Source organism: Zea mays, chromosome 10 (genome assembly GCF_902167145.1).
Source record: "Zea mays cultivar B73 chromosome 10, Zm-B73-REFERENCE-NAM-5.0, whole genome shotgun sequence".
In the NCBI taxonomy this organism is placed as follows: Eukaryota; Viridiplantae; Streptophyta; class Magnoliopsida; order Poales; family Poaceae; genus Zea; species Zea mays.
Window position 1 is genome coordinate 3,583,824 of NC_050105.1, and position 23,979 is coordinate 3,607,802.

Consider the following 23,979-nt stretch of genomic DNA (forward strand, 5'->3'; position numbering starts at 1 on the left):
CTCTTTTTGTTCCATGTTAAGATTGGCAAAAAGAGTACGCAAATTATCTTCCTCACCACTAGCATTATCATCACTAGAAGACTCATATTTAGTGGAGGAGTTGGATTTAACCTTCTTCTTTTTGCCGTCTTTTGCCATGAGGCACTTGTGACCGACGTTGGGGAAGAGGAGTCCCTTGGTGACGGCGATGTTGGCGGCGTCCTCGTCGTCGGAGGAGTCGCTTGAGCTTTCGTCGGAGTCCCACTCCCGACAAACATGTGCATCACCGCCCTTCTTCTTGTAGTACCTCTTCTTCTCCTTTCGCCTCCCCTTCTTGTCGTCACCTCGGTCACTGTCACTAGATATAGGACATTTAGCAATAAAATGACCGGGCTTACCACACTTGTAGCAAACCTTCTTGGAGCGGGACTTGTAATCCTTCCCCCTCCTTTGCTTGAGGATTTGGCGGAAGCTCTTGATGACGAGCGCCATTTCCTCATTGTCGAGCTTGGAGGCGTCTATTGGTTGTCGACTTGGTGTAGACTCCTCCTTCTTCTCCTCCGTTGCCTTGAATGCAACAGGTTGAGCTTCGGATGTGGTGGCATCATCAAGCTCGTTGATCTTCCTTGAGCCTTCGATCATGCACTCAAAACTCACAAAATTCCCGATAACTTCCTCGGGGGTCATTTTAGTATATCTAGGATTACCACGAATCAATTGAACTTGAGTAGGGTTAAGGAAAATAAGAGATCTTAGAATAACCTTAACCATCTCGTGGTCATCCCACTTTACGCTCCCGAGGTTGCGCACTTGATTCACCAAGGTCTTGAGCCGGTTGTACATGTGTTGTGGCTCCTCCCCTTTGCGAAGCCGGAACCGACCGAGCTCCCCCTCGATCGTTTCCCGCTTGGTGATCTTAGTGAGCTCGTCTCCCTCGTGCGCGGTTTTGAGCACATCCCAAATCTCCTTGGCGCTCTTCAACCCTTGTACTTTGTTATACTCCTCTCTACTTAGAGAGGCGAGGAGTATTGTTGTTGCTTGAGAGTTGAAGTGCTCGATTTGGGCCACCTCATCCTCATCATAGTTCTCATCCCCTACCGACGGTACCTGTGCACCAAACTCAACAACATCCCATATACCTTTGTGGAGCGAGGTTAGATGAAATCGCATTAAATCGCTCCACCTAGCGTAATCTTCACCATCAAAAGTTGGTGGTTTGCCTAATGGGACGGAAAGTAAAGGTGTATGTTTGGAAATGCGAGGGTAGCGTAGGGGGATCTTACTATACTTCTTGCGCTCTTGGCGCTTAGAAGTGACGGAGGGCGCATCGGAGTCGGAGGTCGATGTTGATGAAGTGTCGGTCTCGTAGTAGACCACTTTCCTCATCCTCTTGTGCTTGTCGCCTTTCCGATGCGGCTTGTGGGAAGAAGATTTTTCCTTCTTCTCTTTGTGGTGAGAAGAGGAAGACTTTTTCTCCTTCCGTTTGGAGGAGTCCTTCTTCTTCTCCTTCCTCTTGGTGCGGGACTCTTCCGATGAAGTGCTCCCATGGCTTGTAGTGGGCTTTTCGCCGGTCTCCATCTCCTTCTTGGCGTGATCTCCCGACATCACTTCGAGCGGTTAGGCTCTGATGAAGCACCGGGTTCTGATACCAATTGATAGTCGCCTAGAGGGGGGGATGAATAGGGCGAAACTGAAATTTACAAATATAAATACAACTACAAGCCGGGTTAGCGTTAGAAATATAAACGAGTCCGTGAGAGAGGGCGCAAAACAAATCGCAAGCGAATAATGAAGTGAGACACACGGATTTGTTTTACCGAGGTTCGGTTCTCGCAAACCTACTCCCCGTTGAGGAGGCCACAAAGGCCGGGTCTCTTTCAACCCTTCCCTCTCTCAAACGGTCCCTCGGACCGAGTGAGCTTCTCTTCTCAAATCAAAGCCGGGAACAAAACTTCCCCGCAAGGGCCACCACACAATTGGTGCCTCTTGCCTTGATTACAATGGAGTTTTGATCACAAGAACAAGTGAGAAAGAAAAGAAGCAATCCAAGCGCAAGAGCTCAAAAGAACACAAGCAAATCACTCTCTCTAGTCACTAGGGTGTTGTGTGGAATATGGAGAGGATTTGATCTCTTTGGTGTGTCTAGAATTGAAAACTAGAGCTCTTGTAGTAGTTGGGAAGTAGGAAACTTGGATGCAATGAATGGTGGGGTGGTTGGGGTATTTATAGCCCCAACCACCAAAAGTGGCCGTTGGGAGGCTGTCTGTTCGATGTCGCACCGGACAGTCCGGTGCACACCGGACAGTCCGGTGCCCCCTGCCACGTCATCACTGCCGTTGGATTCTGACCGTTGGAGCTTCTGACTTGTGGGCCCACCTGGGTGTCCGGTGCACACCGGACATGTACTGTTTGCTGTCCGGTGTGCCAGCATGGGCGATTCTGACTCCTGCGCGCGCTGCGCGCGCATTAAATGCTGTTGCAGGTAGCCGTTGCTCCGAGGTTGCACCGGACAGTCCGGTGAATTATAGCGGAGCGGCGAGGGAGAAAATCCGAGGCTGGCGAGTTCCTGAGGCCGACCTTCCTTGGAGCACCGGACATGTCCGGTGTACACCGGACAGTCCGGTGAATTATAGCCGAGTCGCCTCTGGAAATTCCCGAAGGTGGCGAGTTTGAGTCTGAGTCCCCCTGGTGCACCGGACATGTCCGGTGGCACACCGGACAGTCCGGTGCGCCAGACCAGGGGTGCCTTCGGTTGCCCCTTTGCTCCTTTGTTGAATCCAAAACTTGGTCTTTTTATTGGCTGAATGTGAACCTTTTACACCTGTATAATCTATACACTTGGGCAAACTAGTTAGTCCAATTTTGTGTTGGTCAATTCAACCACCAAAATTAATTAGGGACTAGGTGTAAGCCTAATTCCCTTTCAGTTGGTAATGAGGCACGATCTAAATATTTATTCACTATTCCCTCTGTTTATTTTTAAGTTGTCGCTGAATAGTTCAATTTTGCACTATCCAGCGACAACTAAAACGAAACGGAGGGAGTATAAGTTAATGCTCTTAAAAAGCTTTAGTTTAAAAATAAATACGAATAAAACCTTATTCTAAATTTCTAATATGATTTGATTTTTAAATTTTATAGCGTAAACGTGCGTGAGTGACTAGTGGGTCCGAATGGCTGGAGACCTAGGCGTATGTATGCGTGCTGTCTATGTAAACTTTGGGATGTAAATACGTTCGGTGACCCTAGGGAGGAGAGTTTTTTGCTATTATAGTACTCTTATTAACAGGCTTCTTTCTTATGGTACTCTAAATATAGCCTTCTCTATAATAGTATTTATAAGTGTTATTGCTCTCTAAAATAGTATTCTAATCTGTTTTTTAATCATCTCTTTTTCTTCACCTCATAATCTGACCGTATTGCCCCTTCTTTTTTTGACCGTATCTCTTTGATTTGTGGTTCCCATAATCCCATCCCCATCCATCGGAGTCTCCGTTCCTGGCTTCCTGCAGCCGCTGCACGACTCCCTGCCGTCGGTCTCTCACCTCGTCGTTGGCCTCCCTCCTCTCGGCTCCCTCTTCGCCGCCGTAGCAGGGGTGCCGCCCTCCTTGCCGCCAGAGCAGGAGCACCTCCCTCCTCGCCGCCGTAGTAGGGGCGCCGCCCTCCTCACCGCTAGAGCAGTAGCGCCTCCCTCCTCGCCGTCATATCAGGTTCATGGTTGTTTGTTTCCTATTCATCGGGTAGACTGCACATGGTTTGGACCAATACCATACATCATCAAACCTGAGAACAACATTCAATGTCTTGTATCCTCAATTTGTTGACAGTCAGTGGCTTATCTGTTCAATGTGTAGCATTTTAATTTGTTTGTTTCAGATTTAGCGAAGGATAGACTATCTAAATTCGTCCTTGTAGGTGAAATAATACCCGAGACTTATTGGGATAGCCACAGCGACAGTGCCTATGGATGGAGATAAATCATTTGGGACCATCGATGAGGAAAATAGAAGGTACACATTTGTTATATTGTGCTGATTTTAGATCCATTAGGAACAAACTAACAAATTATAACTTATCTACTATCTGTTTTTGGCATGAATAGGTTTGAACTAGCATTGGTACCACCGCCGATTCCATCTACTAATTCATATCCAAGAGTAGAGCCATCAATTCCATTTATAGAGCAGCCACCTCCTTTAGTGGATTGGGATTCAATAGCAATTCAAGAAGAAAGAGAGGATGAAGGACACATAGAACTTTGTGACGAAGCACAAGTTTATGAACTTTTAGGTTTCAGACATGAAGATGAGATGGAGGAAGAAATTAATATGCAAAATGATGCTGTCCCGAATTCTAGTGCTGATGGAGAAAGTGGTTATGGAATTCCACCGATACAAGGTGATGAAGGTGCACTTATTCCGGTTGTTGATAATATTCCGGAGATGTCAATGACTGAGCATGATATGAATAATCCATCTATGGAGGTAGGAACCAGATATCCTAATATGAAGGATTTTAGATTGGCTGTTAGACAATATGCCATAAATAAAGAATTCGAGTTGGGTATTGAGGCGACCAACAAGTCCAAATACAGAGGGTACTGCAAGGGTGATGGATGTCCATGGTCTATTGTTGGGTTCAAGAAGGAGGGTGAAGTGTCTGTTGTGGTACGAACTCCTAACACAACATACAAGTGTATTTGAATTGTATTTTTTGTACATATTTGCCTCATGCAATTTCTTATGTTGCATATGCAGGTCACAGTGTTGAATGATGTACACACGTGTACATCTAGCAGTAGGAGAAGGACAACTACACCTTCGTGTAAGTGGGTTGCCTCCAAGGCAGTTTCTATACTCAGAATTTTGTTAAGAGATATTCGGGTGACAGCAGTGGACACATGTGGCCAGCAGCTAGGGCATACGACAAACATGTTTATGAGAGCCACATGGCTATAGTTTATGCGGCGCTCTCTAGTGCTAAGAGCTGGTTGGAAACACATCAAGTTTGTTGGGGGCAACAAACACAAGTCATGGACAAGTTTTTTTATAAAGAAAGCCAAGGAAAAATAGTACCAAAGAATGGTTTCCTAAAGAGTCTACGCCGGAGAGAGCAGAAACTACAAGAGAACAACTAATGCAAGAGAGTCCTGGAATAATGACAAGAAGGTACATATTTCATGTTTGTCACCATGCATACATTGTGTTGAAAACAAGTGAATTTTGATAAATATATGGTTACATATGCAGACGTCTTGGAATTTTGATGGGAGAGGTGACAACACATGAGGCTTCTTCTTCGTAGGCTTTAGAGACTACGACAACAGCTCCAAGAAAGATGACTCCAAGAAAGGCGAAGAGAAAGTTGTGAAATTGACTTTTTAAAGACACTTAGAGAAAGATGTTAGTGCAGCAATAAACTGTTAGTGAAATTGTCTTTTACATATGCAGATGTCTTGGAACTAGTAGTTATTTTTTGTCACAGACATTATAGTTATACATTGTCAGGTTCGTAGAATGATAGCAGGACCACTATGAATATATGCTGCCATTGTTTCAAGACTGTAAGCCATTGTTTTCTATGGGGTCATTCTTTCTCCTTTGAAATGATAATTTGAAAGGATATTGTACATTGTCAGGTTCATTCTTTCTCCTTTTACAGAGGCATGAGGCCAAGTACTTTTATTCTGCTGGGTACAGAGGCATGAGGCCAAGTAGTTTTAGCATTAGCATTGCTCTTGGGTCATTTTTCTCTTTATATCGGACAGTACTCTGCTGGATACAGAGGCTTCTCAGATTGCTTGCAAGAGATCTGCCTCATGTTCAGGTTGCTCGCAGGGTTCTCACCGCTGCTTGATTTGGCGTGCAGGGATCTGCTCTTATTCTGTGAACAAACCGGACAGTACTCTCTGAAGAAACGAACCAACAGATGCAAATTGGGAAGGGGGCAATACAGTCAGATTATTAGGTGAGGAAAAGGAAATAATTAGAAAACAGGTTAGAATACTATTTTAGAGAGCAATAACACTTATAAATACTATTATAGAGAAGGTTATATTTAGAGTACCATAAGAAAGAAACATGTTAATAAGAGTACTATAATAGCAAAAAACTCTAGGGAGGATTAAGAAACATTCAGACAATAGACAATTTACCTATTCTTCTGTACCGGCGGGGTTAACATTTGGTAACACCGTAGCAGGCATCCGCCGATCCTCGGCTCCGATCAATGGCGTCCACCAACGCAATCGATTTCCAACTCACCCAGGCCCGGGCGCTGCTGTCCGAATTCGACAACCGGCTCCGCGAGATTGATTCCAAGTGGGAGACCCGCGTCGGCGTCCTCGAAACGAAAGTTGCGGACTCTGCTCGAAATCTGGAGACGATCTCCAAGGAGATCCGCGACGGGGTGGTGGCGCAGTTGGCGGCGGCCGAGGCGGGTGTGGATTTCCGGATCCGCCTGCTTGAGACGGGGACCATCATTCGCGTCGCTGCGCTCGAGTCGACTGCCCACGCCTTCGAGCTGTGGCGTCCTCACGTCGACTTGTCGATCGACAGTCTCTTCTCCTCCATTGACGCGGTTTGTACCGAGGTCGAGAAATTGGGGATCCACCGGTTCCCAGGACCGCGTCCCAGCGATGGCGCAGCAGCACCGGGGACCGCGACGCAACCGGAACCCTCTTCTCATCGGCCACGTTCATCGCCTCCGCCCGAGGTCCATGACGGCGACGATGACGATGAAGAAATTGACGATGACGATGACGACGACGACGACGACGACGACGACGACGACGACGACGACGACGACGACGACGACGAGGTTTGGGTTTGTTTCCAGCTTCACGCGGGTCTCTTGGGGTTGTGTGCGTTGGCAGGTTCTGGATTTCTTGATTCGCGGCACCCAATTTCTTGGGGATTAATTTCTCCCGTTCTGATAGAAGGCGATGGCTCATCGACTGGGTCGGTCGTAGGCTGGTTTTCGTTTGAACACGTCCTCGATTTGATTGACCATTGGGTCGGGTTTTTGATTTTACGGGGAAACCCAGAAAAGAAGGAAGGAAGGGGAAACCGCAATGCCAGTTATTGAATATCGCGGAGTGGTGCCATGGCAATTTCGAGTGTCCGTTTTTTGTCCCGTTCTGGCTGATTCTTGCCCTCTGAAGTTTTTCGTCGCTTTATTCAATCATCCGTTTACATTTTTATGTGTCATAATTTGGGCTTCCTTCAGGGATTTGATCCATTTGCAGGATGACTTAGTTTTTGTAGATAGGTAAATTTAGCAAATTCGAGGTGTGAATCATGTGAAGCATTTTTTTCTTTTTCCGTTTAGAATTCCGCGAGAAAACTCGGTACATGTTGAGCACATTATTTGGATTCTTTTTTTACGTGTTTTTGTTGTAAATGGACATATCATGATACCAGAGGTCATGCCATGACTTGCATGTCTTCTGGAAAGTTTTTTTAGACTATGGCCAATCATTCGAGTAGGATAAAATAGGTGAATTACTGGGATTATTTCGTTGTGCTCTCCCTGCTTCCATTTGGAAATAAAATAAAATAATAAATTACCTGATGATTGCAACTCACAAGGATTATGAGGGCTTCACAGACGAAGAGCTGGACAAATTCGAAAGCGCCTTCGGATGGGGTTCTACATTCTTGAGTGATCCTCAAGTTCTTTGTATGGACTCGAGTGATCCACAAAACCCCCCTCGTATTGGCCGGCAAAATTATGAGCCGCTCACCGCACAGGAGTTTTTTTCACTGCGCCACAATTGGCAACAGCTGCTCGATGGCAAGAAGACATACCTCCGCCCACCAAAGAACAACCGTGTTGCCAAGCACAGTTATGCTAACTGCACCTTTGTAACCCCAGAACCTCTTGAGAAGGCACTACAATGTCAGGTATAAATATTGTATCCTCATAAGCTACTTAATTGAATGTACTTGTTTGTTCCTTAGGGCGTGTTTGGAAGTAAAGTATTTCAAAACCATAGTTTTGGAATACTACGGTTTTAAGATGTCATGACATAACTGTTCATTGTATTTCGAGATAAGATTTGCTAATCAATGGCAATATAATATGTGATGATGATTTGCACTAAACATTTTTTTGGACTGTTTGCGGATTCCTTGAGCGCGTCCTAAGTCTTGACTTAAATATGCTAGTTATGATTTCATAAATATAAAAGTTTCAGCTGATGCATCTCTCAATCAGGCTGGACGTTTCTATTTCAATATCGAGAAAATGTTACCCTTACTCATAAAATAGATTTGATCTTTACCGCTGAAACAATTATTATTTTTGTGTCCTGGAAAATTTTATAAATATTTCCATGAACAGATACAATGTGCCCTGCACTATTTGTACAATAAAATAACATGAACGTCAACCATAAAGTTCAGTGTGTCTTAAACGATTTTGAATACTTGGCCACCAGAAACTCCATGGATTCATAATGTTTACTGCAAGCACTAGCTAGCTTCCTAGCCTTTATACGCAAAGACATTTTGCCTTGTGGTTCTAATAGCATTTTTGTTAGAAAAATAAACTCGTGTGCCCCATGCCTTGCCTCAGCATGACTTATCTGGGTCATTTTAAATTTTATGAATCTTATGAATCAATTAATGTGCCTATGTGATGCTAACTATCTTACAACCATAGGAGCCGCTATCTGATTTTGGTCGGAAATATGCAGAAAATTCTATAGTTCAGCAAAAGTTTAAGGTTTGTTTTTACCTTATAAACTTGACTCTAGAAGCACTGTCGTTGTTAATTGCTTTCTGAATTCCTGAAAATCACCCTTTGTGCAGATTCTTAGTGAACATTATGCGCACGTCAGACAAATGCGAATGGATGGATCATCTTTTTACAGAGCTTTCCTTTTCTCTTACTTGGTAACTATCTCAATTATCTTGTTCTAATGATATTGTTGCTTTCTTCTTCTGCTCAAAAATCTTAACATGCTAGGCTTGTAATCAGGAAAACCTTGGGAAAATGCAAGCTAGTCATGCTGAGGTCACTCGCTTAATGGAATGTGTGGCAAGGTCCAGAGAGAAATTTTGTCGTTTACATTGGAATGATGCGTACTTCTCAAATCCTGAAGCATTTTTCTCAAGTGTTGTTTCTGTAAGTATTATCCCAGCTTACAAAAGCATGAATTTGTATTTTCGAATTGTTTTATCCTAATTTCTTATTAGTGATCAGTCCAGCCAGTTATCCATAAAATAATCCTGTAGGACATCTATTAGTTGACTTAATAGTTATTGCACCCGGTGCTCTGAATTGTAGAGACATGTTATGTTTATTTGTTCAAAGGGTTGTAAGTACTGCTGGGAATGTAGCTCTGCTCTGTTTTATGGTTGGAGCTAGGGGTCTGCTGCAGCTAGCTTTGGTTTCATGTTAGTTCTTTGGTGGGTATTCATGTCTGGTTGTTCTCTTGTTCCTAAATGTGTTAGGGTGTGTTTTACTTTTAATTTGTCTTCTTAATGCAATAATACACAATTCTCCCGTGCATTCGAGAAAAAAATGTAATGCGTATTTTTCTGGACTTTAAGACATTGTTTTGAATAAACAATAGCAAGGCATAATGTATAGTTTTATAGATAGAAACCTAAGCTCTTGTCCCCTACATGGAGAAAGTGGGAACTTTGTTTTAAAATAATAAGACGGTGTCCATAGACACATAGATGACATGGAGTACATGAACAAAACCAACTTAAGAGCTCATGAGTAATCACACATATCTATGTCTATATCATACTTCTTTCTTTACTTGAACAAAAAAACTCGACTCGTGGGTGGTAAGACAGCCTCCGAATATTATATCAAGAAGACCTCACATAGGTCGAGAAACCCCCCCGAACCTCTACCCTACCTATACACAACGGCACCGTAGCCCATGTGAGGATCGACCACGACCGGGACTGAGCCTTAGACCTGTACTTCGGTGTGGGACAAAAAAACTCGGACGATAGTATTAAGTTGCATGCACCAACCAGTTCAACCCAAAAGCTTAAACTGATGGGAGGAGGTGGACAATTCACTTATATTATATTCTAACACCCCTCTCATGTCGAGCCTTTTTTGGGTCTCTGACGTGGAATATAGGAGCGAACAATAATTATTTAATTTAATTGTGCTAATCAGGATTCAAACTTGTGACCTCTGGCTTCGATACCATATTAAGTTGCATGCACCAATCAGTTCAACCCAAAAGCTTAAACTGATGGGAGGAGGTAGACAATTCACTTATATTATATTCTCACATAGATCGAGAAAACCTCCGAACCCTCTCCTACCCATACATAGCGGCATCGAAGCCCATGTGAGAACGACCGCGACCGGGGCTAAGCCTTAGACCCGTGCTTTGGCGTGGGACAGATGAGGGGATTTTTTAACCATAGTTTGAAATTCGCTCCCACGGGGAGTTGAACCCAGGACCTGAGGAGTGCTCCTCAGACCACCTAACCAACTCAGCTAGATGCCCTTTCGCCACGGTATTATATTAAGAAGAAGCTCAATCAGAGCCCCGACCGAGACAGATCACAAAAGCTGGTCCCCCGTGCAACATAAGGGTCCGCCCCCTATAGGCCGGATCTTTACTCGTGCTTTGGGCCTTCCTAGCCCCTACATGAGGATCCATCCCCATAGGTCAGTCTATCTAGTGTGCACACAACCAGGGGAACCAGCGAGTGACCTTTTTTAACCTCAGCCTAAAATTCGCTCCCACTGGGATTCGAACTCAGGATCTAAGGAGTGCTACTCAAACCACCTAACCAACTCGGCTAGAGGCACTTTCGCCTTCGGTGTGGGACAAATGATGAGATTTTTTTAACCACAGCCTGAAAATTCGCTCTCACGGGGAGTCGAACTCAGGACCTAAGGAGTGTTACTCAGACCACCTAACCAACTCAGCTAGAGGCCCCTTCGCTTTTTTTTCCTGAACACTATATCATACTTCTATACTACACTGAGAATACACTTTACTATCTGGTATGCTTTTTTTTACTTTTCCATTTTTCTGCATTTTCACTATAAGATAAAATTATGTTTTCTGTGGCACTTCAAAAAATGGCATGTCATTATGCATCACTTAAGAGTATCTTTTCCCGAGATAATACTTTGAAGTAATTATATTAATCACCACAAATGTCTTTGTTTTCTTTCAGGAGTTCGAGCAATTGGTCAATTCAGTTGCCAATGGGTATGTTTAGCTCATTACATCACTGATCCAATTCTTTGAACAATATTTATGTTTACAGAACATTTAATTTTTCCTTTCTAGGCTAAATGCTGATGAGCTTTACAAGAGAAGCCTACATGAGATTACATCATCCAGGAGTGAGGATACAAATTTTTTTGGGATGTGTTGTTTATTTGTTCTCTATGTAACATTTTCTTTGGTTAGTTCTTTGTTTGTTTAGATTGCTGACAGAGGTTCATATCCGTACACATCATGCGGACTACCCAGAATTCAGTCAGGAAACAGAAGCCCTTATGGTTAGTGTTTCTGGCTGCTGTACAGTCCTTTTCAGAAATTATGCTTGATTCATTTCAAGTAGTAGATTATTTTCCTCTTATGCTGCTTTAACAATTATATTTTGGTAACGATATCCTCACTTTTCCAAGTTATTCTCTCAGCAGAAATACACAAGTCCTAAAAATAAAATGTGGGCAACTTTTTTTTTGTGGTAAATATGGTAGAACCAAGCTAACGAATACTATTTTCCCATTTACAAATAGCTCTCTTTATTCTGCATTTGTGGCTTTGGTAACAGTTTTGCTTAGCATCGGTGCGTCCCTTTGAAGCTGGAGCTAACATTCTACAAATGAGTGCTCTATCAAGTGCACTTGGCATCCCATTGCACCTGGCATGTACGGATGTAACCACGAGTGATGATGAAATTGTGACAGTAAAGTGCTTTGACTTGTTTCCTCAATCAGAATCAGGAGCAAGCACAACATCAGGAGCTACGAGTTCAATCAGAAGTTACTCTCTGTCAAGCACAACTGATAAACACCCAGAGCAAGGAAGGGATGATAACAACTCAACCATGCCGGCTGGAAACTTGTTTTCGTCTGATCGCATGCCTTTAGTTATCTTACTGAGTAGGAAGGGTCAATATGGCATTCTTTATCGCAAGTGAACAAGTTCTGACTATACGGCAGCCTCTGGTGGACAGTTCTAACCGGAACTGTTTGGGTTATAACATGGAAACCTATTGACAACCTACTCTAGTGTGGGTGTTTGATTGTGCATCTGCTTCCAAAATGTATCTGGTTACATTTTTGCCCCCGACAAAAAATACTCCATTTGCTAGATGTGCTGATGCATGCAGTTTATGAAACAAATTTGGACTTGGCATAAAATCTGAGGCTGGGAGCAGTGGGACAGATCTGTTACTTTTTCGGTTTATTTTTCTTATGGATGTTTGTACCATTGCTGAAGCATGGATGGAAGATTCATATTTGGTAAGAACATATGAAGGACTAGTTGTTTTCTGATACAGCAGGACGTGGTTTGGATCATTCAAGTTCAAGGACCAATAACACCAAAATTTCAGAATGAAGGCATTTTTTGAGAGTCCTTGTTACTGCAGGCTCTCCTGAGGACACTAAAAGTTGGATGCATTCTAGAAGGAGCTTCAAATTATTGATAATGATGTGGACTTTGTATTTTTATTGTGAAAAATCTTTGAACACACTTCTTGTGGAGAACTAGGATTAGCATTGACAGCAGACTCAATCAAATGAAAATATAGTATGCGAGCGGTCATTTTTCTGGGATAAAAAACTCATGTGAATGGAGTACTCATTCAGTCTTGCGTATTTTTGCAGCTTGCATGGCACAAATAGGGCTGTTGAGTAAAAAATTTAAAGCCTTTTATGGGAGAGATTAAATTGGAAATACATATTTGCTTCAAGTGGAAGGTTGTGGACATACAGCGCCACCTACTTGACATGATGAATGGTTCGTGACATTCAAACACAGACAGACAAGTCTGGTTCTACCTCCTTAACTTTATTGGCTGGTCATCTTCGCGTCACAAGGGCAGGAGAGAACAATAATTTCGTCGAGTGGTGGGTCAAAATCAACAAATGGGTGCCTTCAACCTTAAAAAAGGGTCTAATTCCTTGATAATCCTAGGCTCCTGGATGATTTGGAAACAAAGAAATTAGATTGTTTTCAATTGGACCACACGAGTATCCTGAGGATTCTTGTCCAGATTGAGGAGGCTCATCTGTGGTGTCTTGCAGGAGCCAAAGAGCTAGCCCGCGCAACTGTAGCACCGCTACCTCTTAAGTATGTCTCCTTAGACCTTGTTCGGTTACATTAAATCTTCTGGCAGTACTCATGCAGTGCATTTGCATCGGAGGGGATTGAAAGAGATTAAATCTTCTTCTATTCAATTTTGACTAGCAAGGGATTTAACTCCCTCCAATCCGGTTCAATCCACTCCTAACCGAACAAGCCCTTAATTGGATTACAACATGTACTCATGCAGTGCATTTGCATTCAGTTGTATGCCAGATATGCTACAGTGGTGCCTGACACCTGCATGTTTTAGCTTCTGTGGCAGGCGAAAGCCTTGCTTGACAACGTTGTAACCCTTCTCGGATCTGGCATTTAACAAGCACTTGAGCAGCAGCAGAAGCACTGCCGTTCTTTACAAAACTCCTATCCAAGATGTATTCTGGCAAGAGTGACATATTAGGCAGCTAAGGATATGAGGGAGCACTGGTGTTCACTAAGTCGAGGCATTAAGCGCAAGGCGATTTTGCATTGTTCTGGTAGAGCCAAGTGATATGCTGTAAAAATCCTTGCACTTTAGTACTCCAAATGGGCCAAAGTACTTCAAAGGGAGCTTCACACATGGTTGGGAATTTACCATGACCAACCTGAAATCGATTTGGATAACCATGCTTATCAGTCTGTATCTTCATTTTGTTCTGAACTCAACTCAGTTCATTCTTGAGATCCAAATTTAGCTGCCCATAGCATCAGAACTATCGGAAAGAAGTGGAGGCATAGTCCTAAAGTTTTTTTTAAAAGAGAAACAGGAGGGTAGCAAGCCCCTAGTGCATAATCCTATAAAGTTGGAACCAGAGACTTATAACATGCTACATGGTTTGCGGCACAATGAAGGTTGATATGTGATAAATTCTACTAGGTTATATTTGAGGCAAACAAGATGCATAGAGCTTTGAGGAGTTTCTAGTTTCAAGTGCAAAATGCGGAAGCCCAAGATGCTGCAATACAATCTCCTCCACAGCGCAAAAAGCAATTGGCTTGTTGAGAAAGGGAAGAACAAAGTTTACAAAGGGGCAATCCAGGTACCAGAAGAACTTCTTAAGAAACTAGGAGCTTTATCCCCTAAGTCGGAATCTTCAAGTACAGATCTCTTTGAACAATTTGCACAGATCACCTAAGCATTGATAGAGCATGGACAACAACTGAAAAAGAAAAAAAAGGCTAGAAAAACCAGAAAAGCGCCAGTCGCCAATCAGATGGTCTCAGCACCTCTTATTGCTCTCTCACTAAGGAAAATATGAAAGCCAGATGGTCTGAACACATCTTATCGCTCTCTCACTTAGGAAAATATGGAAATCATCAAAGCCGTGAGGAAGGAACGCTGATAATTCAACATCATCCAAGGTTCTATCAGTCCAGCAAGCTATCTGAACCTTTCTGATCCAAGGTTTTCCAGAGTTCAGACTTCTGTTTGTTTATTGACAATAGCTTAGCTTTGGTAGTAAGGACATGTCGCGTGCCGGCCTCTGTTGTTGTAAGTGGTGCTCAATGCTAAAGCCCTTAGCAAGTTTTTCTTGTGGTTCTTTTCTAGACGAAGCTTTTTTAGCCTTGTTTAGTGTGTTTCTCCTTAGCAAGTTGAGTTTTAGATGGTTGGAGGTGAGCTAGATGTGTTTGTTGTGGTTATTTTTTTCTTTTCTTGAGCTAGCTGTGGTGGTTAACCTCTACTTGTAAGGTTTTTGGGCCCGTTTTTCCCTTAAAAGTTGGGCCATGACTCTCCTTTTCTCTTCTAATAAAATTAGCTGCAAAACTTTTGCTGTCATTTCGAAAAAAACACACACTGGTTCAGCCTGCAGTCTGAATATTTTTTTGGAGCAAGAGCATGTGGAAATCTCGTTCCTATCAGACTGAAATATTGTAAAGTAGAATAGGTAGCTTTAGATATGGTATTCATAACTAAATCGTTGCTGGACAGCGGATAGATTAAGCAGACGAGGTCTTGTGCATCCTGTAAGGTGCCCGCTTTGTGACCAGCAGGAGGAAACAGTTCAGCATATCTTAGTGGCTTGTGTGTTTGCCAGAGACACTTGGTGGCAGACTTTGCATAAGGTAAGACTTTGCATAAGGTAGGGCTGCATCACCTGACTCCAGGATTGGCAACAACGACCTTCCAAGACTGGTGGAGAGAAGCTGAGTGCCAGGTGCCAAAAAACCAGAAAAGAAGATTTAATTCCTTAGTGATTCTGGTGGCTTGGTGGCTATGGAAGCATAGAAATGAATGTGTGTTTGATGGTGCATCTCCCAACATCAGCATCATCATGCAGCATATTCATGAAGATGCTGTTCGGTGGGGCTTGGCAGGGGCAAGAGATCTTAGGAGATTGTGGCCTTAGGTGCTGGTGGGCTGGGGGTTGTTTGTATACCCCCCCCCTTTTTTTACTTCTTTTTTCTGTCTTGATCTATTTTTTTGGCAGCTTGTACTGGGTCTATTTTAGACCTCTATCTCCTTTTTCTTAATATATAAGATGCGCAGTTCTCCTGCGCGTTCGATAAAAAAAATAACTTGGAAGCTCTTGGCTGGTCCTTGTGTATGCGCTGGCTTTGGTTTAAAAAGACTCAGCTAGATCGCCCATGGACGGAGTTCGACATTCAGGTCCATCCCATTGCAGCAGCGATGTTCGCCGCCTCGGTGGTATCGATCGTGGGAGATGGGGCTGGCACGTTGTTTTGGCAAGACAGATGGATTCAGGGTCACTCACTTTCAGTTTTGGCACCATCCCTATGCAGGCTGGTCCCTTCTAAGTTCAAGCGAGGAAGAACGGTGTAGGAGGCTTTGGTTGATGGTCGTTGGGTCAGAGATATCAGGGGTGTTCTGGATGCTCAAGTTCTCATGGAGTACCTTCAACTCTGGGATGTCATGGAAACGGTTAGTCTGGCGCCAGGGGTTAGTGACCAGCACCTCTGGACCCCATCATCCTATGGACAATACTCTTCAAGATCGGCTTACCGGAGGTTCTTTATATGCTCCGTCGCTTTTGAACCCGCCCATAGGATTTGGAAGTCCTGGGCCCCTCTGAAGTGCAAGTTTTTCCTTTGGTTAGCGAGTCTCAATAGATGTTGGACAGTGGTCCGTTTGGCGAGAAGAGGGCTGGAACATCCTGACTGTTGTGTGCTCTGTAATCAAGAAGAGGAAACAATTCAACACCTGCTGGCTGGCTGCATCTTCTCTAGGCAAGTCTGGTTCCAGGTTCTTTCCGCCTGCAATCTTCAACACCTGTGCCCCTTCCCTGGGGAGGACAACTTCCAAGTCTGGTGGCAGCAGGCGGAGCAAAACGTACCAAAGCAGCGGCGAAAGGTTTTCAACTCGGTGGTCTGCTTGGTTGCTTGGTGGTTGTGGAAGCATCGAAATTGCTGTGTGTTCGATGGTGGGGCTGCTGATATCGCTAAAGTGGTGCGGGAGATTTGTGAAGATGCCACTTACTGGCGCCTTGCTGGAGCCCCTAGGGTTGTGGGCTGAGTTGTCTCCCGGTCCTATGGATATGTTTGTCTATGTAAGGTGTTGGCCGCCGTGAAAAGCCACACCATTTTTGTACCGCCCCATTTTAGGGCTCACCTTCTTATTTTAATGAAATGCAGCTCTCTTGCGTTTTCGAGAAAAAAAAAGATATGCTATGATAATACCTTAGCAATGACTGCAGTGAAGGGAACAGCCCCAAGGGATGCGGTACAGTTAAGAGGTGAATCTGTGGAAATGAATATATGAAATCCATGGAGAGGTTGCATCAGGCACCATCAGGAACTGCTAAATAGAGGCTAAAGTAATCCAGGAGATTTGGCAAGCAGTGCATAAATATCAATGATGCTTGGCTGCTGGCAACCAATGCATTGCTCACTGTTCTTGATTTTTTTTGTCTCTTTTTGAGCAACGTTCAATCATCAGTCCTTTTTTCCGATAGAAGAGTCAGGCAACGTTCAATCCATTTGTGATTTGTCGATAAGTAAGTTTTGCAATTTTTGCCAACCTCGACCATCATGGAAGCTTTGAAGATCTTTTGGCAAAAAAAAAGTATATATATGTACTACTCCCTCGTTCTTAATTTATAACTTATCGGACTTTTTATACATAGATTAATTGACTCGTCTTATGATTTTTTGCGATTTTTTTTTAAATTCAAAAAATATACTTAAAGTATATTATATGTTAAACAATATCACAATAAAATTTAGTAATAGTGATGGTTTTTAATAATACGAACTGACTAAATTTAGAGGAAAGAAGTCAAATAAATTATAAATTGGAATCATTTAAAGTAGGCGCAAAACTTCCACAAAATCCATTGGGCCCCTGCAGCTACAACTACGAATAAATAAGAGGAGGGGGGCGCTATGTCTTCTGACTGACCCATCAAAAAGTAGCGCGTCAACATTACGTTGAAACCCAGGGGAGAAATTGCAAACACAAACTAGCGGAATGGCAGAAAAGGCACCGCCACCTCCACCGAAAAAGGCACTCCCCAGCGCGGGAAGCAGCGCAGGTGGCGGAGCCGGAGGCGGTGCAGCAGCAGCGCCCCCCGCGCCGGGACAGGAGCCCTCATCTTCGCCACCACGGTCACCGTCGCCTCCCGAACCGTTCACGTACAACTTCGGCGCAGGAAGTACCGGAGGCGGAGGCGGCGACGGTGCAGCAGCAGCGCCCCCCGCGCCGAGACAGGAGCCCTCTTCGCCGCTACGGTCACCGTCGCCTCCCGAACCGTTCACGTACAACTTCGGCGCGGGAAGTACCGGAGGCGGAGGAGGCGACGGTGCAGCAGCAGCGCTCCCCGCGCCGAGACAGGAGCCCTCATCTTCGTCGCCACGGTCACCGTCGCCTCCCGAACCGTTCACGTACAACTTCGGCGCGGGAAGTACCGGAGGCGGAGGAGGCGACAGTGCAGCAGCAGCGCCCCCCGCGCCGAGACAGGATCCCTCATCTTCGTCGCCACGGTCACCGTCGCCTCCCGAACCGTTCACGTACAACTTCGGCGCGGGAAGTACCGGAGGCGGAGGAGGCGACGGTGCAGCAGCAGCAGCGCTCCCCGCGCCGAGACAGGAGCCCTCATCTTCGTCGCCACGGTCACCGTCGCCTCCCGAACCGTTCACGTACAACTTCGGCGCGGGAAGTACCGGAGGCGGAGGAGGCGACGGTGCAGCAGCAGCGCTCCCCGCGCCGAGACAGGAGCCCTCATCTTCGTCGCCACGGTCACCGTCGCCTCCCGAACCGTTCACGTACAACTTCGGCGCGGGAAGTACCGGAGGCGGAGGAGGCGATGGTGCAGTAGCAGCGCTCCCCGCGCCGAGACAGGAGCCCTCATCTTCGTCGCCACGGTCACCGTCGCCTCCCGAACCGTTCACGTACAACTTCGGCGCGGGAAGTACCGGAGGCGGAGGAGGCGATGGTGCAGTAGCAGCGCTCCCCGCGCCGAGACAGGAGCCCTCTTCTTCGCCGCCACGGTCACCGTCGCCTCCCAAACCGTTTACGTACAAGCAGAAGGCGGTGTGGCGCTGGCAGAGGCGGCGCGGCGCGGGAAGAGGCAGAGGCGGCGCGACGGGACCGAAACTCTCTTATTTGCCGTCGCGGCTTTCACGGCCGTTCTCCGGTGACGAGGTTAGGCTTTGTCCCAGCTTCACTTGATGTCGGGGATTCTTTCTCGCGTTCTGGTAGGAGAGGGATTCAATTAGGTTTGTTGTAGGCGCCGAGACAGGAGCCCTCATCTTCGTCGCCACGGTCACCGTCGCCTCCCGAACCGTTCACGTACAACTTCGGCGCGGGAAGTACCGGAGGCGGAGGAGGCGATGGTGCAGCAGCAGCGCTCCCCGCGCCGAGACAGGAGCCCTCTTCTTCGCCGCCACGGTCACCGTCGCCTCCCAAACCGTTTACGTACAAGCAGAAGGCGGTGTGGCGCTGGCGCTGGAAGAGGCAGAGGGGGCGCGGCGCGGGAAGAGGCAGAGGCGGCGCGACGGGACCGAAACTCTCTTATTTGCCGTCGCCGCTTTCACGGCCGTTCTCCGGTGACGAGGTTAGGCTTTGCCCCAGCTTCACTTGATGTCGGGGATTCTTTCTCGCGTTCTGGTAGGACCGTAGGAGAGGGTTCTTGATTTGAACATGTTCCCAATTTGTTTGGTGGGTTCTTGATTTTTGGGGGAACATAGAAAAGAATGAAAGGGAAGGATTAAAAAGCCAAGCCGGTTTTTAGAAGGAATTCTTTTAAGAGAAATTCGAGGCGCACAGTTCATTAATTCTTAAAACGATATTTCTGGTCTATTTACTCGAATTCACGTTCTTGTATAATTTCCAGATTATTCTTTATGCGCTTAGATGTCTGTCTGGTAATTTGGATTTCCTTCAGGGATTTGATCCAATTGCAGGATGGCTTGGTTTTCCATTGGCCATTTGTGGGGAAAAAAAAACTCGTTCTATGTTGGGCACATCTTCTGGGAAGTTTGTTTTTACATTATGTGGTCGTCATTTGACCAGAGCAATCTAGGTTGATTTACGGATTATGTTATTGGGTCCTCCATGCTTCCATTTGGAAAATATGAATTACTTGATGATTGTAATCTAGGTTGATGATGAAAAGCCGGACGAATTTGAAAAAGAAAACGGATGGGGTTCTCTGTTCATGAGTGACCCTCAAGTTCTTTCTATGCACGATCCACAAAATCTCCCTCGTTATATTGGCCGGCAAAAATGTGATCCGATCAGCACACAGGAGTTTTTTGCACTGCGCCACGATTGGCTACAGCTGCTAGATGGCAAGAAGACATACCTCCGTGGTACTGCCGACTCCAATTATGCCGACTCTAACTTCGTAACCCCAAAACCTCTTACGGTCGCAGTATTATGTCAGGTACAAATATTGTAGCCTCATATGCTACTTGACTGAATTTACTTGTTTATACCCCTTAATCATGAAATGCTTCTTATTCACAGTGAAGTTGTTGTTTTTTGCTCAATGAAATGGCCTGGCATCTGAAATTTTACACCATCATCAACTGCAACTATCACCAACTATCCAGAAGTATTACCATTGTAATATGTTCTGCGTTGACACCTGTGGCGCCCTGATAATACCATATTCATTGTGTTTCTAGATAAGCTTTGCCCTTTGACAGCAACACAATATCTGATGATGATATACACTAAACTTTCTTTGAACTGTTTGAAGATTGATATTTTTTGAAACTGATAAATAATGTCTGGGCTTTGTTAGCTTATATCATACAGAATCAACATGGATAGTTACCCATTCCTTGAGTGCATCCTAAGCCTGTTGGCTTAAATATTCCAGTTATGTTTTCTTTTTCTCAAAGACTGCAGTTACGATTTCTTAATTACATGAAAAATATGGCTGAAGCATATCTTGATGACTGTATGTTTCTATTCCATTATCTAAAAAAATGTTAGCTCAAAAACAGATAGTCTTTCACACTAAAGCAATTCTTATTCCCATGTCCTGGAAACAAAATGTAATTTAAATATTTCAATGGACAGATACAACAGCAGTATTTGTACAGTAAAAATATCATGAACATCAATTATAAAGTTCATTAAATTTTAAATGATGTTGCTATCAGAGATTTTCTTACAGATTCATCATTTTGCTGCAAGCAATAGCTAGCTAGGCTTTACGTGCAAAGGCATTTTGCCAAATGGGTCTCAAGCATTTCCCGTAAAAAGAAGTGAACTCTTGTGCTCCAAGCCTTGCCTCAACATGACTTATCTGGATAATTTTAAGTTCTATAATATTATGAATTAACTATTATGCCTGGTGTGAATTGTGATGCCAACTTTTACAATCATAGGAGTCACTATCATATTTGGTTCTTAGAGGTGCAAGAAAACCTATCACCCAGCAAAAGTTCAAGGTTTGTTTGTACATTGTAAACTTGACTCTAGAAACACTGCCATTATTCAGAACTTTGTGCATACCTGAAAACCATTATTTGTGCAGATACTTAATGAACATTATGTGTGCTTCAGACCAATGCGAACGGATGGGTCACAGTTTTACAGAGCGTTCCTTTTCTCTTACTTGGTAACTATCTCAGTTATTGTTCATGATGATGTTGTTGGTTTCTTCTTCTGCACAAAATCTTAACATGCTAGGCTTGTGATCAGGAAAATCTTGGGAAAATGCAAGGTAGTCAAGCTGAGGTGACTCGCTTAATGGAATGCGTGGCAAGGTCCAAAGTGAATTTCTGTCGTTTAGAATGGAATAAAGCATACTTCTCAAATCCAAAAGCATTTTTCTCAAGTGTTGTTTCTGTAAGTATTATCCTGGCTTACAAAAGTATGAGTTTGTATTGCCTGATCGTTTTTTTGCTGGACATTTTTTTCCTTGCGATTTTTGTGTGCATGACACATATTAGTTACCAAATAGTTATTGTGCCCCATGGCCTGAATCATAGAGATTATGTAATGTGTATCTGTTCTATTAGCAGAAACGATAGAAAAAACAAAGTAGATCAACCAACAAATCACCGAGCACGACACACAGATTTACGTGGAAAACCCTTCAATGCGAAGGGAAAAACCACGGGCACCAACTAGGCGAAACCTTCACTATATGTGGAGTGTTTACAGAACGCTGTCCATAGATGGCGGCTTACAAGAGTAGTAAATAATGACGACGCGTAGCAAACCCTAATTAGGGTCACTAATATATACCGCTCTGCTCGCCAACATGACCTTCATATGCAATACTCTTGTAAGCGAGACATATTAGGGTTATGGTTGAGTCTATATATTGTACCCATTCTCTATGCAATACAATAGTTCATCCTTCTACAGTATATTTTACAGTTTTATAAAAACCTGCACTCTCATTCTTTGTACATTAGAAAAAGGTAAATTTGTTTTACAAGATGGAGTGCAGACACATAGATAACATGGAGTATATGAACAAAACAACTTAAGAGCTCATGAGTAATCACATGTATATGGGTATGTATCATACATTCCGGTGGTGCATTTTGTTTCATTTTCTTACATTTTCACATCTAAGAGTAAGAGATAACATTATTGTTTATAAAATGGTAGTTATCTAAAAAAAGAATGGTGCTGCAAGACCGCATTATGCATCACATAGGAGTGCCTTTTCCTCTTTTTTTTTGACAGAGGCAATCCCCATTTCTATTATTTGCATGACAGAAATACAACTGAGTCTTTATGTTCTTTCAGGAATTTGAGCACTTGGTCAATTCAGTTGCAAATGGGTATGTTTAGTTCCTTACTTCAGTAATCCAATTATTTCAGTAATCAATTGTTGCCATAATACTTATGTTTACGAAAAGTTGTATTTTAATTTTCCCTTTCTAGGCTGAATGCTGATGAGCTTTACAAGATAAGCGTACAGGAGAATTCGTCATCCAGGAGTGAGGATATGATGCTTTTTACGATGTGTTTGTTTATTTGTTCTCTATGTAACATTTCTATTTGGTTAGTTCTTTGTTTGCTTAGATTGCTGACAGAAGTTCATATCCGTACACATGAAGTGGACTACAACAGAGAACTGAGTCAGAATCGGAAAGAAAAAATAAAAGCACTTTTGGTTAGTGTTTCTGGCTGCTATACCGTCATCTCAGAATTTATGCTTGATTCATTTCAAGTATTTGACGGTTTATGCTTCTGTAACAATTATATATCATTAACAATGTGCTCTTTTTCCAAGTTAGTCTGCTTGTGATGGAAATATGCAAACCCTATAAATGACTATATGGGCACCTTTTTTGGGTTAATAAGGAAGAACCAAGCTAACCAATACTATGCCATTTACAAATTGGTCTCACTATTCTGCATTTGTGGCTTTGTAACAGCACTGCAAAAAATCTGTGCGTCCCTTTGACGCTGATGCCGACCTTTTAGAAATGAAGGCTCTATCACAAGCTCTTGGCATTCCCTTGCACCTAGCAGCTGTGGACGATAACCCCCTGCCCGACAGAACTGTGCAAGTAAAGTGGATTGACTTCATTCCTCGACCAGGACCTCTCGGTTCAATCAGAGAATACTACCTAGGACCTCTCGGTTCAATCAGACAATACTACCTACCCAGTGCAACTGATAAACATCCAGTCTTGCCAGCTGAAAACTTTCTTTTGTCTGGTCGCATGCCTCTAGTCACCATATTAAGGACTGTCCGTGCTACTGCCATTCTTTATCGCAAGTGAACAGATTCTGAGTATGCAGCAGGCAGCAGCCTCTGGTTGATGGTTGTAACAGGCAGTTTATGAAATAATTTGGACTTGGCATAGTATGAGAGGCACTGTTTCTTACAGTAGGAAGAATACCTTAAGGTGGGAGCAGTGGAATATATCAGTTAGATTTTTTTTTGCTTATGGATGTAGTTCCCTGTTGCTTAAGCAGTTGGATGGATGATTGACATTCGCTAAGAGCATATGAAGGACTAGTTCTTTCCTGATACAGAGATATGTGGTTTGGAGCATCCATCTTCAAGGAACAATATAATACCGAGATTTGCAGCATGAAGGGTGAGTCCCTATTATTGCAGGCCTTCATTTGGTCAATGATTGGTAATGCTTGCTAAAAGTAACTTTAAATCGATAATGATGCGGTATTTGTAAAATTCTTCGAAGATACTTTTTGTGGAGAACTAGGATTAACATTGATAGAAGAATCCATCAAATGAAAATGTAGTATGAGAGCTGTCATTATTTTTGGATAAGAGTAACCATGTGACTGAATGACGTAC

General features: G+C 43.8%; 3 protein-coding genes and 1 pseudogene across 6 annotated transcripts; all 4 read left to right on the forward strand.

Moving 5' to 3' along the window:
- Positions 1 to 3,460: 3,460 nt before the first annotated feature.
- LOC100384556 (uncharacterized) lies at positions 3,461 to 5,141 on the forward strand. The gene is made up of 4 exons (NM_001177069.1): positions 3,461 to 3,689; positions 3,895 to 3,989; positions 4,082 to 4,646; positions 4,737 to 5,141. Exons 2-4 carry the CDS (start codon positions 3,943 to 3,945, stop codon positions 4,935 to 4,937), a joined length of 813 nt encoding a protein of 270 aa, NP_001170540.1. The 5' UTR covers positions 3,461 to 3,689; positions 3,895 to 3,942; the 3' UTR covers positions 4,938 to 5,141.
- A 421-nt stretch (positions 5,142 to 5,562) lies between these two features.
- On the forward strand, positions 5,563 to 12,240 carry LOC100383155 (Ubiquitin thioesterase otubain-like). Its single transcript, NM_001175820.2, has 9 exons — positions 5,563 to 6,798; positions 7,569 to 7,883; positions 8,644 to 8,706; positions 8,793 to 8,876; positions 8,962 to 9,108; positions 11,151 to 11,185; positions 11,267 to 11,322; positions 11,390 to 11,481; positions 11,760 to 12,240. Exons 1-9 carry the CDS (start codon positions 6,208 to 6,210, stop codon positions 12,126 to 12,128), a joined length of 1,752 nt encoding a protein of 583 aa, NP_001169291.2. The 5' UTR covers positions 5,563 to 6,207; the 3' UTR covers positions 12,129 to 12,240.
- On the forward strand, positions 5,857 to 23,979 carry LOC124188253 (uncharacterized; annotated as a pseudogene). 3 transcript variants are annotated; one of them, NR_174688.1, is made up of 15 exons: positions 5,857 to 6,798; positions 7,569 to 7,883; positions 8,644 to 8,706; positions 8,793 to 8,876; positions 8,962 to 9,108; positions 11,151 to 11,185; positions 11,267 to 11,322; positions 11,390 to 11,481; positions 19,834 to 20,118; positions 21,074 to 21,136; positions 21,223 to 21,306; positions 21,390 to 21,536; positions 22,452 to 22,486; positions 22,590 to 22,821; positions 23,087 to 23,979. The product of NR_174688.1 is annotated as an uncharacterized protein, transcript variant 1 (transcript). The 3 variants fall into 3 exon arrangements; NR_174689.1 differs by lacking the exons at positions 5,857 to 6,798; positions 7,569 to 7,883; positions 8,644 to 8,706; positions 8,793 to 8,876 and adding exons at positions 11,760 to 18,875; positions 18,961 to 19,287 and having other exon boundaries at positions 8,971 to 9,108; positions 11,267 to 11,481; NR_174690.1 differs by lacking the exons at positions 5,857 to 6,798; positions 7,569 to 7,883; positions 8,644 to 8,706; positions 8,793 to 8,876; positions 19,834 to 20,118 and adding an exon at positions 18,961 to 19,287 and having other exon boundaries at positions 8,971 to 9,108; positions 11,267 to 18,875; positions 22,590 to 22,645; positions 22,715 to 22,821.
- LOC124188252 (uncharacterized) lies at positions 17,641 to 23,751 on the forward strand. Its single transcript, NM_001401378.1, has 10 exons — positions 17,641 to 18,018; positions 19,052 to 19,287; positions 19,834 to 20,118; positions 21,074 to 21,136; positions 21,223 to 21,306; positions 21,390 to 21,536; positions 22,452 to 22,486; positions 22,590 to 22,645; positions 22,715 to 22,821; positions 23,087 to 23,751. The coding sequence occupies exons 1-10, from the start codon at positions 17,703 to 17,705 to the stop codon at positions 23,435 to 23,437; spliced, it is 1,680 nt and encodes a 559-aa protein (NP_001388307.1). The 5' UTR covers positions 17,641 to 17,702; the 3' UTR covers positions 23,438 to 23,751.